At 48.6% G+C, this 19,940-nt stretch overlaps 1 protein-coding gene across 2 annotated transcripts in view; it reads right to left on the bottom strand.

Annotated features, from left to right (window-relative positions):
• SNTB1 (syntrophin beta 1) overlaps nt 1-19,940 on the bottom strand; it is a 251,180-nt gene that overhangs the window by 23,706 nt on the left and 207,534 nt on the right. For both annotated transcript variants that reach the window (XM_086335685.1, XM_086335686.1), the window contains exon 4: nt 6,280-6,419. In XM_086335685.1, coding sequence (XP_086191811.1) covers nt 6,280-6,419 — 140 coding nt within the window. The remainder of the gene's footprint in view (nt 1-6,279; nt 6,420-19,940) is intronic.

Genomic DNA, 19,940 nt, shown 5'->3' with positions numbered 1-19,940 from the left:
CACACAAAATACAGCATTTCTCACCAGAAACAAACCATGCTGCTAGCCTGATCTTAGACCCCCAGCTGCCAGAACTGTGAGAACTGATTACCGATCTATGGTATTTCGTTGTGGCCATGGTCAGGCACTATGCTGACCAAGTCTGTACCTGAGTCAGTGCTGTGTAGCAGCGATCCGTTGCTGGGCACCGTGCAGTCATTCGGAGGAAGCTGAGGGAGAGGGCGAAGGACCAGTGGAAAGTGCTATAAGACGGAAGAGCCCGGAAGCCATATGCACATTCCGGGACCTGCTGATGACTCTGTGGGCACCTGGATCCAGGACAGCCTTCGAACTAACTCATCAGTGGTCACCACTGCCTGAAGCAAAATGGTGCTTCTGAAGAACACAGAGGACAAAGGCCTCGTCCTGATTATGGCGTTTCCTTCCCACCAGGAACCCTGGGAGCCAGTAGAGTCTTCTGAACCAGGGGCTCTCATCTGCCCACATCAGAAGCACCTGGAGGGCTTGTGCGCTCACAGGTGGGCTGGGCCCCAGTCCCGGAGTTCCTGATTTAATTCCTCTGAAGTGGGATGGAGCATTTGCAATGTGCCCCAAGTTCCCTGGCGGTGCTCACATTCCGGTTGGCAATGACACTTTGAGAGCCCCTGGTCCAAGTCCTGGGCGTAAACTCCAGGTCTTAGAGAGTCCCCAGCTCTGTGCTCACTCTGCTGTAGGATCTGAACAGCTCTCTATTCATGACTAAGTTGTCAGGAGCACTAAGGAAAGATTTATATGATCCACTCAGCAAATTCGAAGAGCCATCTGATCTTCAGGGAATAGGAAATACGCTCCTGGGAGGCTGCAGAGAATGGTGCAGTTGTTATTCAGTCACTCCATCATGTCTGACTCTTTGCGACCCCATGGACTGCAGCACACCAGGCCTCCCTGTCCTTCACTATCTCTTGGAGATTACTCAAACTCATGTCCATCGAGTCGGTGATGCCATCCAACCATCTCACCCTCTGTCGCCCCCTTCTCCTCCCACCTTCAATCTTTCCCAGCATCAGGGTCTTTTCCAGTGAGTCAGCTCTTCGAATCATATGGCCAAAGTATTGGAGTTTCAGCTTCCATATCAGTCCTTCCAATGAACACGCAGGACTGATTTCCTTTAGGATTGACTGGTTGGATCTCTAGTCTCCTGCATTGCAGGCATATTCTTAACCATCTGAGCCACCATTCTGGCTTTACTGAATGGTGGTTAAGGAGGTGCATTCAGGGCTTCCCTGGTGGTCTAGTGGTGAAGAGTTTGCCTGCCAATGCAGGGCGTATGGTTTCGATTCCTGGTCTGGGAAGATTCCACACGTCACAGGGCAACTAAGCCGTGTGCCCAACTACTGAGGCCTGAGCGCCTAGAGCCTGTGTCCACGAGAGAAGCCTTCACACTGCGATGGGAGAGTAGCTCCCGTGTACTGCACGTAGCAACGGAGACCTAGAGCAGCAGAAACTACATAAATCTTTAAAAAACAGAAAGTGGATTCAGAATCGGAATTCCGGGCCTGTCTCTCACCAGCTGTACAGCTGTGGGCAAGTCACATAACATCCTAGTTCCTCACTTTACTTCTCTGTGACACAGGAAGAAAACCTAAAGCTCGTGGGGCTGCGAGGGTTAAACGTGGTACCTGCGCACTACATCTGAAGCTTGTTAAGCACAGACTCCTGACTCCTAACCTGAGCCTGCTGAGCCAGGATCTCCAGGGCAGGGTGCTTGGGGCCAGAATCGTTAATGGACAGCCAGGTGATTAAGTTGAGCAAGTTTTGCAAAGTCAGGTAGAATCCATGTAAAGCTGTTGGCTTTGTCTATGCTCCTTCCACAAAGGTCAGCCACGGGTTTATTAGCAGCTGGGTCTAGCTATTTGCGGATGGTATATAATGGACTTCCTGATAAAGTTACCCAGGATGATTAATTAGCAGACACCCTAACCTATAATAAAACTTTAGACGATGTGGCTCTGCATCTACAAATAAAAGTTGAGTGAACTACACATTTAAGATTCGTGTATAGCACTGTTTATAAATAATACCTTAAGAGAAGGTCTTCAAAAGAAATTTTAAAAAGACACGACTCCCCTTCTTCGGAAAAATAATGCTACTAGACAGGCTATGTGCCTGAATGCTTATATACCAAGCGCACAGAGCCACAGGTCCGTGCATGGAACACACGAGAAGTGAGTGAAAGAGTCACTCGATGAATTTCAACATGAGGTTGGGGAGCAGCCCTCCTTCCCAGAGGAAGTGCTGGGGTGCCTTCTGTGGTGGGAGGATCGGGGTTTCCCTGGGTGTCTGCCACGCCTGGCCTCTCATCTCAGATGAAACGGAGCGGGGCCCTGTGGTCCTTGCCCCAACCCACGTCCCCTGCCTGCCTCTTGTGTGTGGAAAACTCCATTCAAAGGAGAGGTTTAATCAGAGAAGTGTGAAATGAGGAAATAACGGAAAACAGTCCATGAGACTAAATACTAACAACGCAGTCATGAGGCATGGTCAAGGGCCTTCAGTTCTTTCTCGAGGGCTGCAGATAATATTCTAAGATATATCCTGTGAGCAGTCTTATCGATTCTAGACCACCAGGTGGGAGAAGTTAGCTACACGATGACCAGACGTTACCCAGGACACGAGCTGCCACAGGTCTGAGAACTGGCCTCAGAGAAATGAGAACAAATGGCCCCAGAACTGAAGATGAACTGTCCCTGAAACCACCAAGACGAGGCCTGTCAGACCACTGAGGGCCAATCTGAAGAGCGGCCAGAGCTGCGGGCACTGTTTCTGCAGGCCCCCCGCCCAGTCTGTCTGTGAGAGCGCTCACCGCTTGTCAGGGGAGGACTGGGCCTTTGCACAGACGTCCACTCCCGCCCCCACCGCCGGCATCTGACATAAAGCGAACTTTCGACCAACCTGGCCTGTTTATTGGGTTTTGAGCACAAGCACCCGGACCCATCACACACCCTCCAGTAACAGGAGAACCGGCCTGCCGCGCAGGGAGACTGTCAACCTTCAGGGCGGGGATGCTGCTCCCAGCCTGGAGCTGCGTCTCTGCTGTGATCACACGGGGAGATGCCGGGGTCGTTTTCCTCACTGTTTCCCAAAAGTCTTTTTCTAGACACACACACAGGGTCCAGGAGGGAAGTTAGCCAGGACCGACGCAGGCAAAGCATGGGAGCTGATGAGCAAGTGAAAGGTCAGTTAAAAGCCATTTCCCTAAAGTGCATCCCCCCGCTGGGCTGGGCAGAGGGCAGCTTTCGACCAAGTGCGTGAACAGATGGGACTGGGAAGGAGCGAGGTGCAGTGACCCCGGGCTAAGCCCTGTCCTGGGAGAGAAAGCGAGGATGGAAGTCCAGCTCCTCCGTTTCCAGGATTGCAGGCGGCGCTGAAGGAAGGAGAGGCTCCCAGTGCAGCCTCCACATCTTAGCTGCCTCCTGGGCTTCCAGCGGAGGTCAGGGCACAATTACGGGCTCATGGGGCTGATTCAGACACATCAAGATGAGCTCTTCTGCCGTTCAGCGGTCAGTAATCTGGGAGAGGGTGGCAAGATGGGAAGTCAAGCATCCCCAGCACGTCTCCTTTATATTTAGATGGCAGACCCTGATTTTTTTCCTTCTTTTTAAAGCCTTTATTGAACTTGTTACAACATTGCTCCCATTTTATGCTTTGGTTTTTTGGCCGCAAGGCAGGTGGGGCTTAGCTTCCCAACCAGGATCCAATCCACACCCCCTACCATCAGCAGCGGAAGGCGAGGTCTTAACCACTGGGCCCCCAGGGAAGCCCCTGGATGCCGGTCTTTTCAAATGTTGCATCGTCTGTTCTAAGTGAGCGCAGTCTGCACCGAGTGGGAATCCCATCTTCTGTCTCCACATTGGGCGCAGCTCGTGGTTTGAGGCGATTGGTGTGATTTGCTCATAATGAGACCTGACACGGCACGGCTGGCGAGTCTACGACAGGTGCTTCCGGTGCCACCGACAGCTACCCAGCTACCAACCGCTGTGTCTGTGCGCCCGCCCCCTTCAGGGGGCTTTGCTTTTGTATGAGTTCATATGCTGAGGCTGAAACTCCAATACTTTGGCCACCTGATGCGAAGACCTGACTCATGGGAAAAGACCCTGATGCTGGGAAAGACTGAGGGCAGGAGGAGAAGGGGACGACAGAGGGTGAGATGGTTGGACAGCATCACTGATGCAATGGATGTGAGTTTGAGCAAGCTCTGGGTGTTGGTGATGGACAGGGAGGCCTGGTGTGCTGCAGTCCATGGGGTCACAAAGAGCCCCAGGAGCCCAGCTTGTGCCGACAGCCTGCAGAGCCTGGAGGATGAACCCCCCCGGTGGCTTGAGCTGTTGGCAGGCTGCTTGGGACAAATTCCGAGGGAGTCATGTATGCTCTAGGGCACTGCTGTCCAACAGAACGTGCTGTGACGGTGGAGCTGCTCTAGATCCACGCTGTGCAAAACGGCAGACACCGGCCCCAACTGCTGAATCCTCGAAATGTGGCCAGTGCGATCCAGGAACTGAATATTTAAAATCCTGAATCAATAAGTACACGCACACAGGAATGAAACAGCAGCCTCCACTAGTCAGAATACTCAGAAACTGAGAGACAAAAGCTATGTGTTAAGGTAAGTTTTATTTTCAAGTTGCCTGAAAAGTACCTAGAAACTTTACGTTCTTTAAACTTTTGTTCCTGAAAACCGTTTCAAGAGGTCCAAGACTCCAATATATCTTAGTAACTGGAAGACAGTGACTGTGGTCTAATCTTTCTTTGATTTTATCACAGGGATGTCTCAGAACCTGAACACCAGTGCCCATGGATGAAGAACATGGATATTAACTGTGGAAAGTGACAGGGATTGGGCTGAATTTGAACGAAGCCCAAGGAACAGCCCGAATCTTTGCAGGAGCATCGTAGGATATTTGTATTCTGATTATTGAGGTTTTATTGAAACACAAACAGTATTTTAATAGTTACCCTGCCAAGATTTTTGAGGCTTAAGAGACTAAAAAATTAAACTACTGTTTTACTTCATTTTATTTACTTGATGAATGTCTAAGTGATCTAGGCCTGGTTCCCAGCCCCTGAAGGCTTCCTCTACTTACCTCTGAGGCCAACAGTGGGTACTTTCAGGATACCCTTCCTGTTCCACATCACCAACCATGAGGTAAGTAGGAGGGAGCTCAGGGAGCTTCAGCCCTGCTCACGGGTACTCTCAGGGTTCCCTGGCTGTTCCCCGTCACCAACCACGAGGAAAGTAGGAGAGCGTTCGGGGAGCTTCAGCTCGGCTCTCTATGGTCGCTTTGATTTTTGTGGCACTTCTGCTCTGCTACTGGGGCTCGTTCTCTTCTTGCACCTGAGCTTTGACTATAACCCGTTTGGCATCTCAATCCATTCAGATAGGAGAAGCCATCTCGACTGTCTCTCTCACCCAGAACAGATGCCCCCAAACCTCAGTTCACTGCGCTGTCGGTTGGACAAACTCCTTTCAGAGCCCGCCCCACATTGTTCAGTAATTCATTCTACGGACGTTTAAGGGCCCCAAGTTGCCAGCAGCTATGCCAGCAGGGGCCACAAACATCCTGGACACAAAGCTTCTAGGTAGGGAAAGAGACACAGCGGGAGTGATGAAAACTAAACCATTATCAGAAAGCATACACAGAGAGCCGGCGGCAGGAGCCAGGTCTGAAAGCAGGGGTCTGTTCTGAGGTGCTCCGGTGCTCAGGATACGGGACTTTAGAGAAGGCACTGAAGCACATGCTGCGTTAGGATCAAAAGTCTCAACACTGAAGGTGCTGAGCAGCAGACAGACCCCCGCAGCCCCACCTCCAGGGGAAGCACCCCGCAACTGCAGGAGGACTTGCTGCGGGGTCTCCTGCTGACCGAGCTTCAAAAAGCACAGTGGGACATCCCCACGTGACATTCTTTGTGCCACCAAGGGAAGACCCTTACTTGATTCCACCTGAACTCAAGAGTAGGCACACGTGTGCAGCTCATCTCCAGGTGGACGGGATGGAGGCCCAGGAAGGCCACTAGGCCGGGCACATGTCACTGCCTCTCCATTAGGAGGAAAGGGCTTTGTGCTGCCCTGTGTATGGTCAGAAATGATAATTAATCTAAGTGGCTAAAAATGTGTGCCTACATTCTGGAGGAACTCTCAGCTCCTGCTGCAAGAGGAAGCAGTAATATCACATGTTGAAATAATTATCATTGATTAAAAGATTCAAACAGCAAACTCCTCACACCCAGACACAAGACCATGGCTACCTGGTGGCAAGAAGTGGGTACGTGTGAACTGGGCTGAACCAGGCTTCCTTTCTCCGTGGCATGCTGTCATAAATAAGAAGGTCCTTCTCCGTCAGTACAACCAGGGCTGGCCTCCACCGCTTCTCGCTGTCCCCGGGCACCTGAAACAGAAGGCAGAGAACCATCAAGCAACAGCCTGAGACGAGAGAAAAGGAGAAGCTGGCAGCTCCCCGTAAGAAGGCCCCACAGAACAAGTATCTTTTGGTTCAGGCCGAGTCCCCAGGTGGCTCAGTGAATCTGCCGCCAATGCAGGACGCACAGGAGATGCCGGTCCATCCCTGGGTCGGAAGATCCCCTGGAGGAGGAAATGGCAACCTGCTCCAGTATTCTCGCCAGGAGAATCCCAGGGACAGAGGAGCCTGGCGGCCCCAGTCCATGGGATTGCAAACAGCTGGACATGATGCACGCATGGAAAATCAAAGTGAGGGTAGACCATTCATGGTTGCAGGATGCTGGGTCCTTGAAAATATGGTTTCTCAAGGGCCCTGGTTTACAGTCAGGGCTGCCAAGAAGTAGCCGGCAGCCAATGCCTGCTGCTGACTCTCACCTGCCAGTCAGCACAGACACCTCTACTCATGGCAGGGCGACATGTGTGGGGGAAGAAGCACTCCCAAGTGGCCCTCTGATAGAGTTTACTGCTTTTATTATGAAACGGTAGGTCTGAAAACTTCTGAATCAATATCCAGAGACTCTTAAAATGCAGCAAACATCTGTCTGCGCCGGCGTGAGGCATCACAGCTCTTCCAAAAGCCATTCGCTGTTTGATTCTTTCTGTGATTCAGGCACCATCTTGAAATTCTCTTGTTCTGTTCAATGTTTATTTCCATTCATGGCAAATACTTCTGTAACTCAAGGGCTGAGATGGCCTGGCAGGGATCCAAGACGATTCAAACATTGGCTGGATGTTTGGACCAGATGACCTTTAAGGCTCCTTCCAATCCTAAGGCTGAGCCTGAGGAGCTCAGCTCTTATTTCATGGGTCATCCCTCCTCTGCCCGGTGTTGATTTGACCAAACTCCCTAAGTGTTCTTCCATCGATGAAAATGCCTTCCTTCCCATTGGAACTCTGGGAGTAAATCTCTCTGATCAGTTTGGAAAAGCTCGATACTCCAGCCTGGCTACTCAAAGCACGGATCATGTTCTAGCAGCGTCGGCATCACCTGGACACTTGCGAGGAATTCAGAATCTCGGCCCATCCAAGACCTATTGAATCAGCCTCTGCATTTTCACCAGGTCTTCAGGGGTTCGTATGCTCATTAAAGATAAGAAACACTGCTCTACATGAGGTTAAGGTTGTCTTTGACTCTGGCAACTAATCCAGTGAGGATCCAGCTCTCTCATAATGAACCACTCTCCCACATCGACTCAGAATGAAAGGAAACAGTGAACTAAGTAAACAAACTAATCAGGAAGCTAAATAAATGATAAAGTTAATTTCTCCCTCCCTGTTCTTATCATTACCTTTTCTTAAGTGCCTCAGTGAGATCTGTGTTGAGTGGAAGCAAGTGTGTGCGGCTTTAGAAATGACTGATCAAAAAAGACGATGGCAGGATGATACAATGGCTGTAGCTTGCAGGCTGCCTGAATCTGAGACCCTGCTCCCTTATTCATTGCCTGTGTGACTTGGGGCAAGTTGTTATTCTCTGTGCTTCTGTTTCCTCCCTGATAATGATAACATCAATATACAACAGTATATTCTGGAACTAGAAGCCCTGGACATAAATCAGCTCCACCCTGTGCTGCGAGATCCCACGAGATCATGTGATATTGAGCAAGTCAGCTAATCTCTTTGTATCTCCGTTTCTGTATCTTTGAAATGGGGAAATAATAGGACCTATAGAGGGTTGGTGTGAAGATTGAGTTAAAATGTCTAAAATGTAGAATAAACACCATTTAGAGCTTGTTTATGGATATGAGATCAAACCAGTCCATCCTGAAGGAAATCAGTCCTGAATATTCATTGGAAAGACTCATGCTAAAGCTGAAACTCCAGCACTTTGGCCACATGATACGAAGAACTGACTCATTGGAAAAGACCCTGATGCTGGGAAAGATTGGGGGCAGGAGGAGAAGGGGACGACAGAGGATGAGATGGCTGGATGGCATCACCGACTCAATGAACATGAGTGAGTAAACTTCAGGGGGTTGGTGATGGACAGGGAGGCCTGGCGTGCTGCAGTCCATGGGGTCGCAAAGAGTCGGACACGCCTGAGCGACCGAACGACAACAACAGGAAGAGCCTGTTCAGTAGCATGGCCCTCATGAGACTGCGTGCAGATCAAATGGGACAGTGCACGTTACGTCCCGCACACGGTACCTGGCAGATGGTGAAACTCAGGGTGAGAAAACTGTGGAAGACTCACTGATGTTTAAACTTCTCAGAAAAAGGTATTCTTTGGAAACGGCAACAATGTGACAAACGACTGACTTTCCTTGGGAAAATGCTAAGGCAAGCCAAGAACACCTTCCGTGCTGACAATTTCAATTCCTCCTCCTCCAGGAAGAATTCATTGCACAATGATCACTTTGCTTGTTTAATGCCCTTCTTCCAACAATTCCAAATAAGAGTTTCCTTTTTAGAATGAAGAAATGCCCTGTAAAGTTATTAATACTAGAATATGAATGACTGCCTGGCTTATTTTCTCCTTTCTGCACTTTATGCATACAAAAAATTGAGCTCTAGCTTATTGCTTTTTCCAGAAGAACAACAGCATCTTCAAGAGATCAAAGTGAGTTGATAGAAAAAGGAAAGTACCAGACTGTACAAGGTGAATAAGCTATGGTCTCAGGGCATAAAGTGTTCAGGGGTTGGAATAAGTTTTTTCCAGCCTCTACATTAACCATGAAATTAAAACATACTTGCTCCTTGGAAGAAAAGCTATGACAAGCCAAACGGCACATTAAGAAGCAGAGACATCACTTGCCCATAGAGGTTCGTATAGTCAAAGCCATGGTTTTTCCACTAGCCATGTACAGATGTGAGAGTTGGACTATAAAGAAAGCTGAGCACTGCAGAATTGACGCTTTTGAACTGTGGTGTTGGAGAAGACTCTTGAGAGTCCCTTAGACTGCAAGGAGATCCGACCAGTCAGTCCTAAAGGCAATCAGTCCTGAATATTCATTGGAAGGACTGATGTTGAAACTGAAGCTCCAATACTTTGGCCACCTGATGCAAAGAGCCGACTCGTTGGAAAAGACCCTGATGTTGGGAAAGACTGAAGGCAGGAGGAGAAGGGGGTGACAGAGGATGAAATATTTGGATGGCATCACTGACTCAATGGACATGAGTTTGAGCAAACTCTGGGAGACAGTGAAGGACAGGGAAGCCTGGCATGCTGCAGTCCACGGGGTCGCAAAGAGTCAGACACAACTGAGCGACTGAACAACAACATTAAACTTAGTAAATTGCTTTTCCAGCTCATTACACAGGACTGGAGAAGCTATAGACAATCTTCCCAAAGTGCCTGTCTTACCTAGTCAGATCTGATCCATTGGCTTTGTCTGGAACCAGTCTCAATGCGAACACAACTAAGCATCCTTATTCAAAAACAATATGAAGTTTGCAAAATAACCCTCAACAGTAAATACCCTCAGCAGCATGCAGGTCTTTCTAATGGTGGATCATAAACAGCCCATGTGTCAAGTGGTGTATACAGGTATGAACAATTCCAAAGCCCTAGCCACAGTCTGTGGCTTACTAAAAACCTCTGCTGATAGGTTAACTCTGCTACTAGAAGACTCAGAGAGGGCGACCCCACTAACTCTGTGTGCAGAAGGTTCAGATTGATACTACGTGGCTGCTCAAAGGCAACAGAAGGCTGCCCATGAGGACCATTGGCTTTATAAGGAGAGAAAATTCATGTTGACGAGCAGATTTTTAAAACCATATTTTGGGTCACATGAGCTCATACTGTAAAGTCTTTCAAAGACACCTTTATTCAGGTTTGAATATTTAGGCTGTTGTTTGGTGCTAACTTCTATTACAAATCCAAATTTCCTGGCATCCAAAGATTCTCCGATGTTAATGCAACAGTTCCGGGGTTGTGTCTGCATTTTACTGAAATGCGACTCCTGGAACCGGAGAAGGCAATGGCACCCCACTCCAGTACTCTTGCCTGGAAAATCCCATGGATGGAGGAGCCTGGTAGGCTGTAGTCCTTGGTGTCGATAAGAGTCGGGGACGACTGAGGGACTTCACTTTCACTTTTCACTTTCATGCATTGGAGAAGGAAATGGCAACCCACTGCAGTATTCTTGCCTGGAGAATCCCAGGGACAGAGGAGCCTAGTGGGCTGCCGTCTATGGGGTCGCACAGAGTCAGACACGACTGAAGTGACTTAGCAGCCGACTCCTGGAACAGATGTGGCAACTTCCACTGCGACCCCGGCTTCCCGCCACTAGATCTGCATCGAGCAGAGTCTCAAGAACTGATCGTGTTTCTAATGAAGATGGTGAAAGGAAAGAAACAGGGAAACAGACCTGCAATTCGGAAATTATTCTGACACACAAGTGAGCTAAACCCCATAAAGAGTCATCCCACAGTCACCTCTGCAGAGCAGGAGAGACAAGGTTTACAAAATGGCAAGAAGGGTCTAAGAGCAGAAAGAAGTCATTGCTAAGCTTTGAGGGAACAGGGGCTTTCCTGGTGGTCCCGTGGTTAAGAATCTGCTTTGCAATGCAGGGGACGTGGGTTCGATCCCCAGCGGGGGTACTAAGAGCCCACGAGCCGTGGTGCAACTAGAGCCCATGCAACCAGCCTGCAGAGTCGCCATGCTGACCGCTGGGTCTGAGCACTTGAGGGCCTGCGAGCCACACACACTGCACCTGCGAAGCACAGCTAAGGCGTCCATGCGTTGCAGAGGATCCTGGGTGCAGAGACTAAGACCCGATGCAGCCAAATAAACATTATAAAAAACTAAGAAAATGAGGGAACACACAGATATAAAAGTATGAAGTAAGCATGCTGCACACCTGAAACTTTACACAATGTTCTGCGTCAATTACGTCTCAATTTTAAAAGAGATATTGAAGGCGGTAGTCATTGACTCCTCAACTTGAGACAGGACTCATAAGTCATCTAGCCATAAAACAAAATGTGGAACAATCGAAAGAGAGTGTGTACAGGGTTGCAGCCTGGTTGGGAATCCCAGATTTTATGCCTTTATCTTCTGACAACTCACACTTCTGAGCAGGGTTCCTAACAAACACTGAAATACAGTTTGAAAACTGCTGACCTCATTTCCTCTACAGTACTTGAAATCTGAAGATTATGTTCAAAGAGATGGTTTTACCAAAATCTCTCCGTGCCCTTTCTGTAGGTGTTTCAAAGAGAAGATGATACTGTTGCCTCTTAGAGCTATACAGATAGAATGAACTCATACACACAGAGGGCTCAGAAAAGCGTCCTGCATACAGTAAGCTGCTGCTGCTGCTCCTAAGTCACTTCAGTCGTGTCTGACTCTGTGCGACCCCATAGACGGCAGCCACCAGGCTCCCCCGTCCCTGGGATTCTCCAGGCAAGAACACTGGAGTGGGTTGCCATCTCCTCCTCCAATGCATGAAAGTGAAAAGTGAAAGTGAAGTCGCTCAGTCCTGTCTGACTCCTAGCAATCCCATGGACTGCAGCCCACCAGGCCCCTCCATCCATGGGATTTTCCAGGCAAGAGTACTGGAGTGGGGTGCCATTGCCTTCTCTGATACAGTAAGCTGCTGCTGCTGCTAAGTCACTTCGGTCGTGTCCGACTCTTCTCGACCTCATGGACTGCAGCCCACCAGGCTCCCCCGTCCCTGGGATTCTCCAGGCGGGAACACTGGACTGGGGTACCATTTCCTTCTCCAATGCATGAAAGGAAAAGTGAAAGTGAAGTTGCTCAGTCGTGTCTGACCCTCAGCGACCCCATGGACTGCAGCCCACCAGGCCCCTCCATCCATGGGATCTTCCAGGCAAGAGTACTGGAGTGGGTGCCACTGCCTTCTCCGACATAGTAAGCAGGCAAGCCTTAAACGTGTTAGCTTTTCTTGTGAACGTTTTGCAGCGTCTAGAAACACTGACTCACTATGTTGTGTGCTTGGAACCATAACGTGCTGTAGGTCAGTTATACTTCAGAGAAACAGACAAACTCATAGAAAGACCAGATTTGTGATTCAGAGGTGGGAGGGAAGGAAGAGAAATTGGAGGAAGACGGTCAAAAGGTACAACTTCCAGTTATAAGGTAAATAAGTGTTAGTGATATGATTAATGTAATTAACATTGCTGTGTGCTATACACGAAAGCTTTTAAGAGAGCAAATACTAAGAGCTCTCATCACAAGGAAAAAATTTTTTTTCTTTTTCTTTTCTTTTGTTTTTTTATGAGATGGTAGACATTCACTAAGCTTATTGTGGTAATCAGTCCATGAGGTATGGTAGGTAGAATCATTATGTTGTATACCTTAAACTTATACAGAGCTGTATGCCAATTATATCCAGTAAAACTGGAAGAAAATAAATAAATAAAATTTAATATAAATAAAAATTAACAAACAGTGAGTAAAGAGGCCCAAGGAATTAAAAAAATATTAGCCCTTCCTACTAAGAATATCAAATTAAAGATCTGAGTGACCTTGGGTGAGAATTATTTGCCTTTGTAGCTCTAATGTCCTCATCTGCCAAAGGGTGGGGTAAGTCTAAATTATCACTAACAGCCTCTCCAAACTCAAAATCAGATCTTTTTTTTTTTTTTTTCCAGTATAAAGTTCCCTGCTTATAGGCTGGGGCTGCTTTAGCTTCTAGACTCTTGCTTTAAACCGCTTCTGTGTTCAGCAGACTTTGTTCACTGGGAAAAAGACAAGTGTGGGTCTCTCCTTCCCTCCTCACACCAGCTCACTCTGCCCAAGCTGCTGATTTTCTGCCTTCTGCTTGAGCCCGGGATGAAGCGGGGAGGAGGCAGGAAGAGCTCAGAGTCTTTGGAACCAGATAACAACATCTTCAAAATCGAGCTTTACCAGTTCTCAGCTGGAACTGCTCTGAGCACTTGCTCACGATGTGGCCGCGGCGGTGGTTTAGTGGCTCAGTCGTGTCCGCCTCTTTGTGACCCCATGGACTGTAGCCCGCCAGGCTCCTCTGTCCATGGGACTCTCCAGGCAAGAATGCTGGAGGGGGTTGCCATTCTCTCCTCCAGGGGATCTTCCTGACCCAGGGATCGAACCTGCATCTGCTGCATTGCGAGCAGATTCGTTATCACCAATGGCCACCAATGGCATCCTGTGCATATTATGTGAGGATTAAAAGCGATAATGTATATAAAGCACTTCCCATAAGGTAGGTGGGCTTCCCTGGTGGCTCAGACAGTAACGGATCTGCCTGCAAGGCAGGAGATCCAGATTCAATCCCTGGGTTGGAAGAATTCCATGGACAGAGGAGCCGGGCGGGCTGTAGTCCACGGGGTCCCAAAGAGTCAGACAGGACCGAGCGACTTTCACCTTCACTCTTACAGGGTCGGTTCCAGCAGCTTGACTACGCCCATTTCACACCTCAAGCATTCCTCCTCCAGCCACGCTTCTCGGGAAGGATGATCTAGAACAGACAGCGGCTCACAGGAGAGTGAAAAGGTGCCTAAGGGAAGAGGGTCCATCACAACCTCGTTTCAGAGATTGTGGTTATCTTGACAACCTTTTTTATAATTTTTTTTCCTGATGTGGACCATTTCCAAAGTCTTTATTGAATTTGTTGCAGTACTGCTTCTGTTGTTTTATGTTTGTTTGGGGTTTCTTTGGCCTCAAGGCCCGTGGGATCCTAGCTTCCTGACCAGGGATGAACCTCCCCCCCAGCACTGGAAGGCAAAGTCTTAACCACTGGACCACCAGGGAAGCCCTCAACTTTAACGTCTTTCCACTTCAGATTGGTAAGTATTTAGAACAAAGGACAAGATACCAGGGTACAATAATTAGCAGTTATCAACTTCCAGATGCTTTACAAACATTAGATAATTAATCCCTGCGCCAAGTCTCAGAGAGCCGGATAAAGATCATCTCTGCGCTACCAGAAGAAGAGGACGGGGAGCCGCTTAGCAAGTCCCTCGCCTGCAGCTCTCCTCCAGCTGGTCCTGAAGCGCCTCCAGAGCCAGAAGGCGGGAGCCCGATGGGACCTCCACACCTGGGTGCAGAGGAGATGGAGAGGAGGGGAGAGGAGAAAGGGAAAGAAGGCTGGAAGGAAGGCTCAGGACAGGGTTCTGGGGAAGCCTCAGGCTCACAGGACCAGCTCCTCACCTCTCACACAGATCCGTTTGTTTGGCACCCGGATAACAAGAGGAATTCAAGAGTGGCTTACAGTGAGGAGCAGGCTGGATGACCCCTTTGTTTAATGGGTGTCAGGACAAGGAAGAGAAAGCTAAGTGAAAACTACGGGACGAAAAATACGGTCTGACTATTGCACACTTGGAACATTCCCTGGCGGCTCAGCAGTAAAGAACCCGCCTGCAATGCAGGAGACACGGGTTTGATCCTTGGGTCGGGAAGATCCCCTGGAGGAGGAAATGGAAAGCCACTCCAGTATTCTTGCCTGGAGAATCCCATGTGCAGAGGAGCCTGGCGGGCTGCAGTCCACGGGGTGGAAAAGGGTCAGACATGACTGAAGTGACTGAGCATGCACACATATATTTCAGTATGAACTCAACTCATCTCATCTGCAAAGACCCTATTTCCAAACCAGGTCACCTTCTAAATTTAGGGGGCAGGCTTAAGACAAGAAATTCATCATAAGAAAATGGTCTGAATCTACTACATCTTCAGTTTTCAGTTTTATTTTTTTCCACCGTGAACACTTGTAGACGTGGAGTACATTTGTTGAAAGTTATCTTATTTACTGAGTATGCAGAAGGTCAGATGCTAATGGACTCTAACAGAGGCCTTGATGACTCTATTAAAAGTAACGCCTTGGTCCCTGGGATCTCATAATGAAGCCAGTCTTAGGGCAGATGACACATATCCAGGGAGATCGGCGCAGAGCCGGAATTTAAATGTCCTCTCATCACAGAGCATGACGCAAAGAGGAGGCGGGAGGCATGAGAAGGTCCAGTCCCCATCACGCCCGGAGCATCCCCATCACGCCACCTGGGGCTTTCAACCGCAGTGCCTCACTGGCTCACTACTACTGAGATGGCTCTTCAGAGTGATGACAGTCTAAGAGACGCCCCAGGAAGGGATTCCAAGGTCTCTTGTTGCCTTGAAAGATTGCTGGATTCCACCTGGAGCTCTTTCTCTTTACAGTGAGCGCATAGTCAACGTGGACTAAAGACTTGAAAGAACCAGATCCGTCCACCCTGCCCCTGTGCCTCACTAAGTTTGGGATGATTTTCCACCCAACAGGCTTAGCCGGTGGCTCAGATGGTAAAGAGTCTGCCTGCAATGCAGGAGACTGGTGTTTGATCCCCAGGTTGGGAAGATCCCCTGGAGAAGGAAATGGCCACCCACCCCAGTGTTCTTGCCTGGAGAATCCTCAGGGACAGAGGAGCCTGGAGGGCTACAGCCCGTGGAGTCGAAAAGAGTCGGACACGACAGAGCGCCGTTCTCTTTCTGCTGTACGCCTGCCTCTGCCTTTTGAACAAGAAGTCAGACCTGCTGGAGCCTCTACTACACGAAAACAAATCCCGCCATCCCTTCTTCTTTCCTCCCTTTCCTCTACATCAATCTAATTAACTCTTCCTCCAAGGAGAAAGGTGTCCAGATCTAGGAACTAACTGTTCATCTCTAATTGTCCAGACCTAGGAACTGCCACTGCATGCATGCTAAGTTGCTTCAGTCGTGTATGATTCTTTGTGAGCCCATGGGCTGTAGCCCACTGGCTCCTCTGTCGTTTGGATTCTCCAGGCAGGAACACTGGAGTGGGTTGCTGTGCCCTTCTCCAGGGGATCTTCCCGACCCAGGAATCAAACCCAGGTCTCCTGCGTTGCAGATGGATTCTTTACCAACTTAGCCACTAGGGAAGCCCTTCCAGAAGAATGAGCGCTAAAATGTTGCCAGTAGTTGTCCTTGACTTGTGTTACTCCAAACACACAAACGCTTAAGGTTATCTTATTTTTTAAAACAGTATTATTACTCTGCAGCCTAGATATCATTAGTAAGGTGAAATAAAGCTGATGATGTGCTAGAATCTGAAAACTCGCACTTCCTTCTGCCATTAGAGCTCCATTCCACTTGTTCTTTGATTTCTTAAAGAGCACAGGATCTTCAAGCTTCGTCGCAGCGCGGAATCTTCAGTTGCTGCATGCAGACTCTGAGTTGTGGCGTGTGGGATCTAGCTTCCCGACCACGGATCACACCCAGGTCCCCTGCTTTGGGAGGAGAGTCTTAGCCACTGGACGTCCAGGGAGTTTCCCCGTTTAGCCTTTGTTTCTGTTTAGGTTGGATTACGCGGGGTTCTTGCCTTTGTGATTGGAGGGTAATTGCTTCACAATTTGTGTTATGTTTCCGCTCTATAACACGGCCGCTGGAAGTGCACACAAATCTCTTCTTCTTGAGCCCCCCTCCCCCCACCATCCCACCCCTAGGTCCATACAGAGCCCTGTACCGGCTCCCTGCTAGCTGCGTACTTCATGCCCGTGGCGCACACGTCAGTGCGCCTCTACTGTTCGCCCATACATCGGTGTATATATGTACCTGGAATCTAGAAAAGCAGTACTGACGCACCTATCTGCAGGAGTGGAGACGCAGACGCGGAGAAAGGACTTGTGGACACAACGGGGAAGCAGAGGGGAGACCCGCTGCGTTTAGAGTCAAAGATTTATTCGCAGCTCCCCTCAGCGCCTTGGCTCGACTGGGAACACACTGGGCTCTCCCCCAGGACAGGGCCGCTCCCTGCGGACCACTCAGAACGCCGGCTGTTTGCAATGGAGACCTGCAGTTTGCACGAAACTGCATTCTGTAGAGTGCTTCAGAATCACTGATTCTTTTAAACCTGTAAACATTCCCTTTTCATCCTGTTTACTTATGTGCTCAGGTCAATCCTTTCTGAGACAAGTCCAGAAGTAAATTTCAGCTGCCTGAATTATAGAATGCTGTAACTGAGTAACGTCAGTGTTGTTTGGGGTTTGCTTATCATCAAGTCTCTCAAAAACAGTGGCAAGTTAGAAGAGGCAGTCGAGAGCGGTCTGGAGAGAACGTGTGTGCTCAGTCGCGTCCATCTGTCTGGAGGAGCGGAGGCAGTGCGTTCTGTTGTTTAATCCACCCGGTTTGTGGTTGTTGCTACAGCAGCTCTAGGAAATAAGACAAGTACCGTGCTGTTTCACTTTTTTGAACCCTTTCAACATTTTCTGGCATTTATTATATCCCTATCTTATAGAAGAAGAAATGTGGTTCGGAGAGGTCGTGGACAAGCCAAGGTCACATTAGCTCCAGTCTTCAGCGCTGTGATGATCGCAAAGCTGCCCCGCCCCCGGGAGGAAAGGGCAGGATGTGGGCAAAGGGGGAAAGGCAGGAGGGGCCGGCAGGGACCCCGCGGCTCCGCCTCCCCTGCCGGAGGGCAAGGCGCTCTGCCGGGCAGCAGGCTCCCCCGCAGGCTCCTCCTGTGCTCCCTTCCCACCTCCTTCAGGTGGCCAGACACTGGTTTAATCCGAGTTCCGAATGCTTTCCTAATCATCAAAGCTCCTGACTCCCCAAGTCTCACATCTGATTAAAGTAATTCAAGACTAAGACGTAAATGACGCATAACCCGTAAGACGCTGTTCCATAAAGGGATATTTCTATTTTCAGCAAGTAGCTGGGACAAAATTAGTGTCTCATGTCTAATCTTCATCACACAACCGAGGGGCTGGTAAATGAAACAGTTTGTTTTCTAAAGGGGATGAAACATTCCATTATACTATAAATTTAATTTGCATGTTTTTGTAATTTTAGTAAACCCGTTTCCTTGTGGGTGCGGCTTGCCCCACTACAAATGTTAGCAAAATCTAAGAAAGCGAAGTCCAATTTAATATGCTGTGTAGTTTTAAATCAACCAGATATCATACATTAAGGGATAAGTAACAGATAAGTACAGTGGGCTGTGAAATAGTGTTTGAACATCTGTAATCTACCAAACTTCTCTAGATGTTAGAACCGCTAGGAAGTTAAGCGGATTCTGACCCTTCCAGTTCATGGCTTAAGGTAACAGTTCAAAACACACATTTTCAGGACTTCCCTGGCGGTCCAGTGGGGAAGACTCTGTGTTCCCTCTGCAGGGGGCACAGGTTTGATCCCTGGTTGGGGAACTAAGACCCCACATCCTGCATTGTGTGGCCAAAAAAAGAATAAATAAATACTCTATAAAATATGCATGCTAAGTTGCTTCAGTCATGTCTGACTCTGTGCGACTGTGGACTGTAGCCCACCAGGCTCCTCTGTCCATGGGATTCTCCAATGAGAATACTGGAGTGGGTTGCCATGCCCTCCCCCAGGGAATCCCAACCCAGGTCTCCCGCATTGCAGGTGGATTCTTTACCCTCTGAGCCCCCAGGGAAGCCCAGTAAGTGTGGGAGACAGAACGCGGGATCTACACCATGGCTGCAGCTGGGGCCCAGGGCCCTGTGGCCGCTGTGCTCTCCACGGGTGTTCCTCACATCCCCTGGCTCCAGTGCCCCATGCCCGTCACCTCCCCGGGGGCTCAGGCTGTGAAGAACCCGCCTGCAGTGCAGGAGACCCAGCTTTGATCCCTGGGTCAGGAGGAGCCCCTGGAGGAGGGCATGGCAACCCACTCCAGTGTTCTTGCCTAGAGATTCCCGTGGACAGAGGAGCCTGGTGGGCTACAGTCCATGGGGTTGCAAAGAGTCAGACCCGACTGAGTGACTCACTTTTTCACTAGGTGTGAGCTGTCCACTGTCAGCTTCCAGAGATGAAGGAAAGGCTGCTTCTAATCTGTAACGCTCACAGATAATTAAATTAGGCTTCTCTCAGTCTACTGGGGAAAAGCTATTTTATACTTTCATTAACTCCAAAGGGCTATTTCAATTCTAGTCCCTGTTTGGTAAACAAGTTATCTTTTACTTACAGCCTTTCCTTCTCTAATGCCCAGGAAATTTGCCCTTTAAAGGGATCCTAATAGGCAGCAGAAATTTGTAATTTTTTAAAAAGTTATCTTTTGAAAGACAGTTGACATCACTAAATCCAAAAGAGCAAATAATTTTAAAACCTAGTCTGTGCTTCAGCACCCTCTGTTTCGTTTTCACTGTGTCTTTGGGCTTCCTTATCTATTTCCTCATTTTATTAATTCTTCAAAGGAGAAAACCGAAAGTTCTTTGAAGGAATAAATCACAAGGATGTAACACACAGCATAAAGAAGACGGTCAATAATGTTGTAATAACCATGTGTGATGACAGATGGTTACTGGATTTAACACTGTGATCATTTTATACTGCATACAAATGTGAAATTATTATACCATACATCTGAAATTAAAATAATACTGTACATCAACTATATTTCAATTAAAAAGACTATCGAAGGCCAAAGAATGTAGGGAGTGTTGGCCTCAAAAACACATCAGCATTTTTTTTTTCACAAAATGTTCTGTATTATGCATCACAGCTGCCAATAAGCCCTCTGAAGTTTTCAACTTTTTTTTTCCCCACTTTTTGAAATGCCCCAAGGCATGTGAGGTCTTATTCCCCGGC

This window comes from Bos grunniens, chromosome 14 (genome assembly GCF_055505025.1).
Source record: "Bos grunniens cultivar Pamir isolate PY7600 chromosome 14, Bosgru_T2T1.0, whole genome shotgun sequence".
In the NCBI taxonomy this organism is placed as follows: Eukaryota; Metazoa; Chordata; class Mammalia; order Artiodactyla; family Bovidae; genus Bos; species Bos grunniens.
This window is presented reverse-complemented; position numbering and strand designations above follow the sequence as displayed.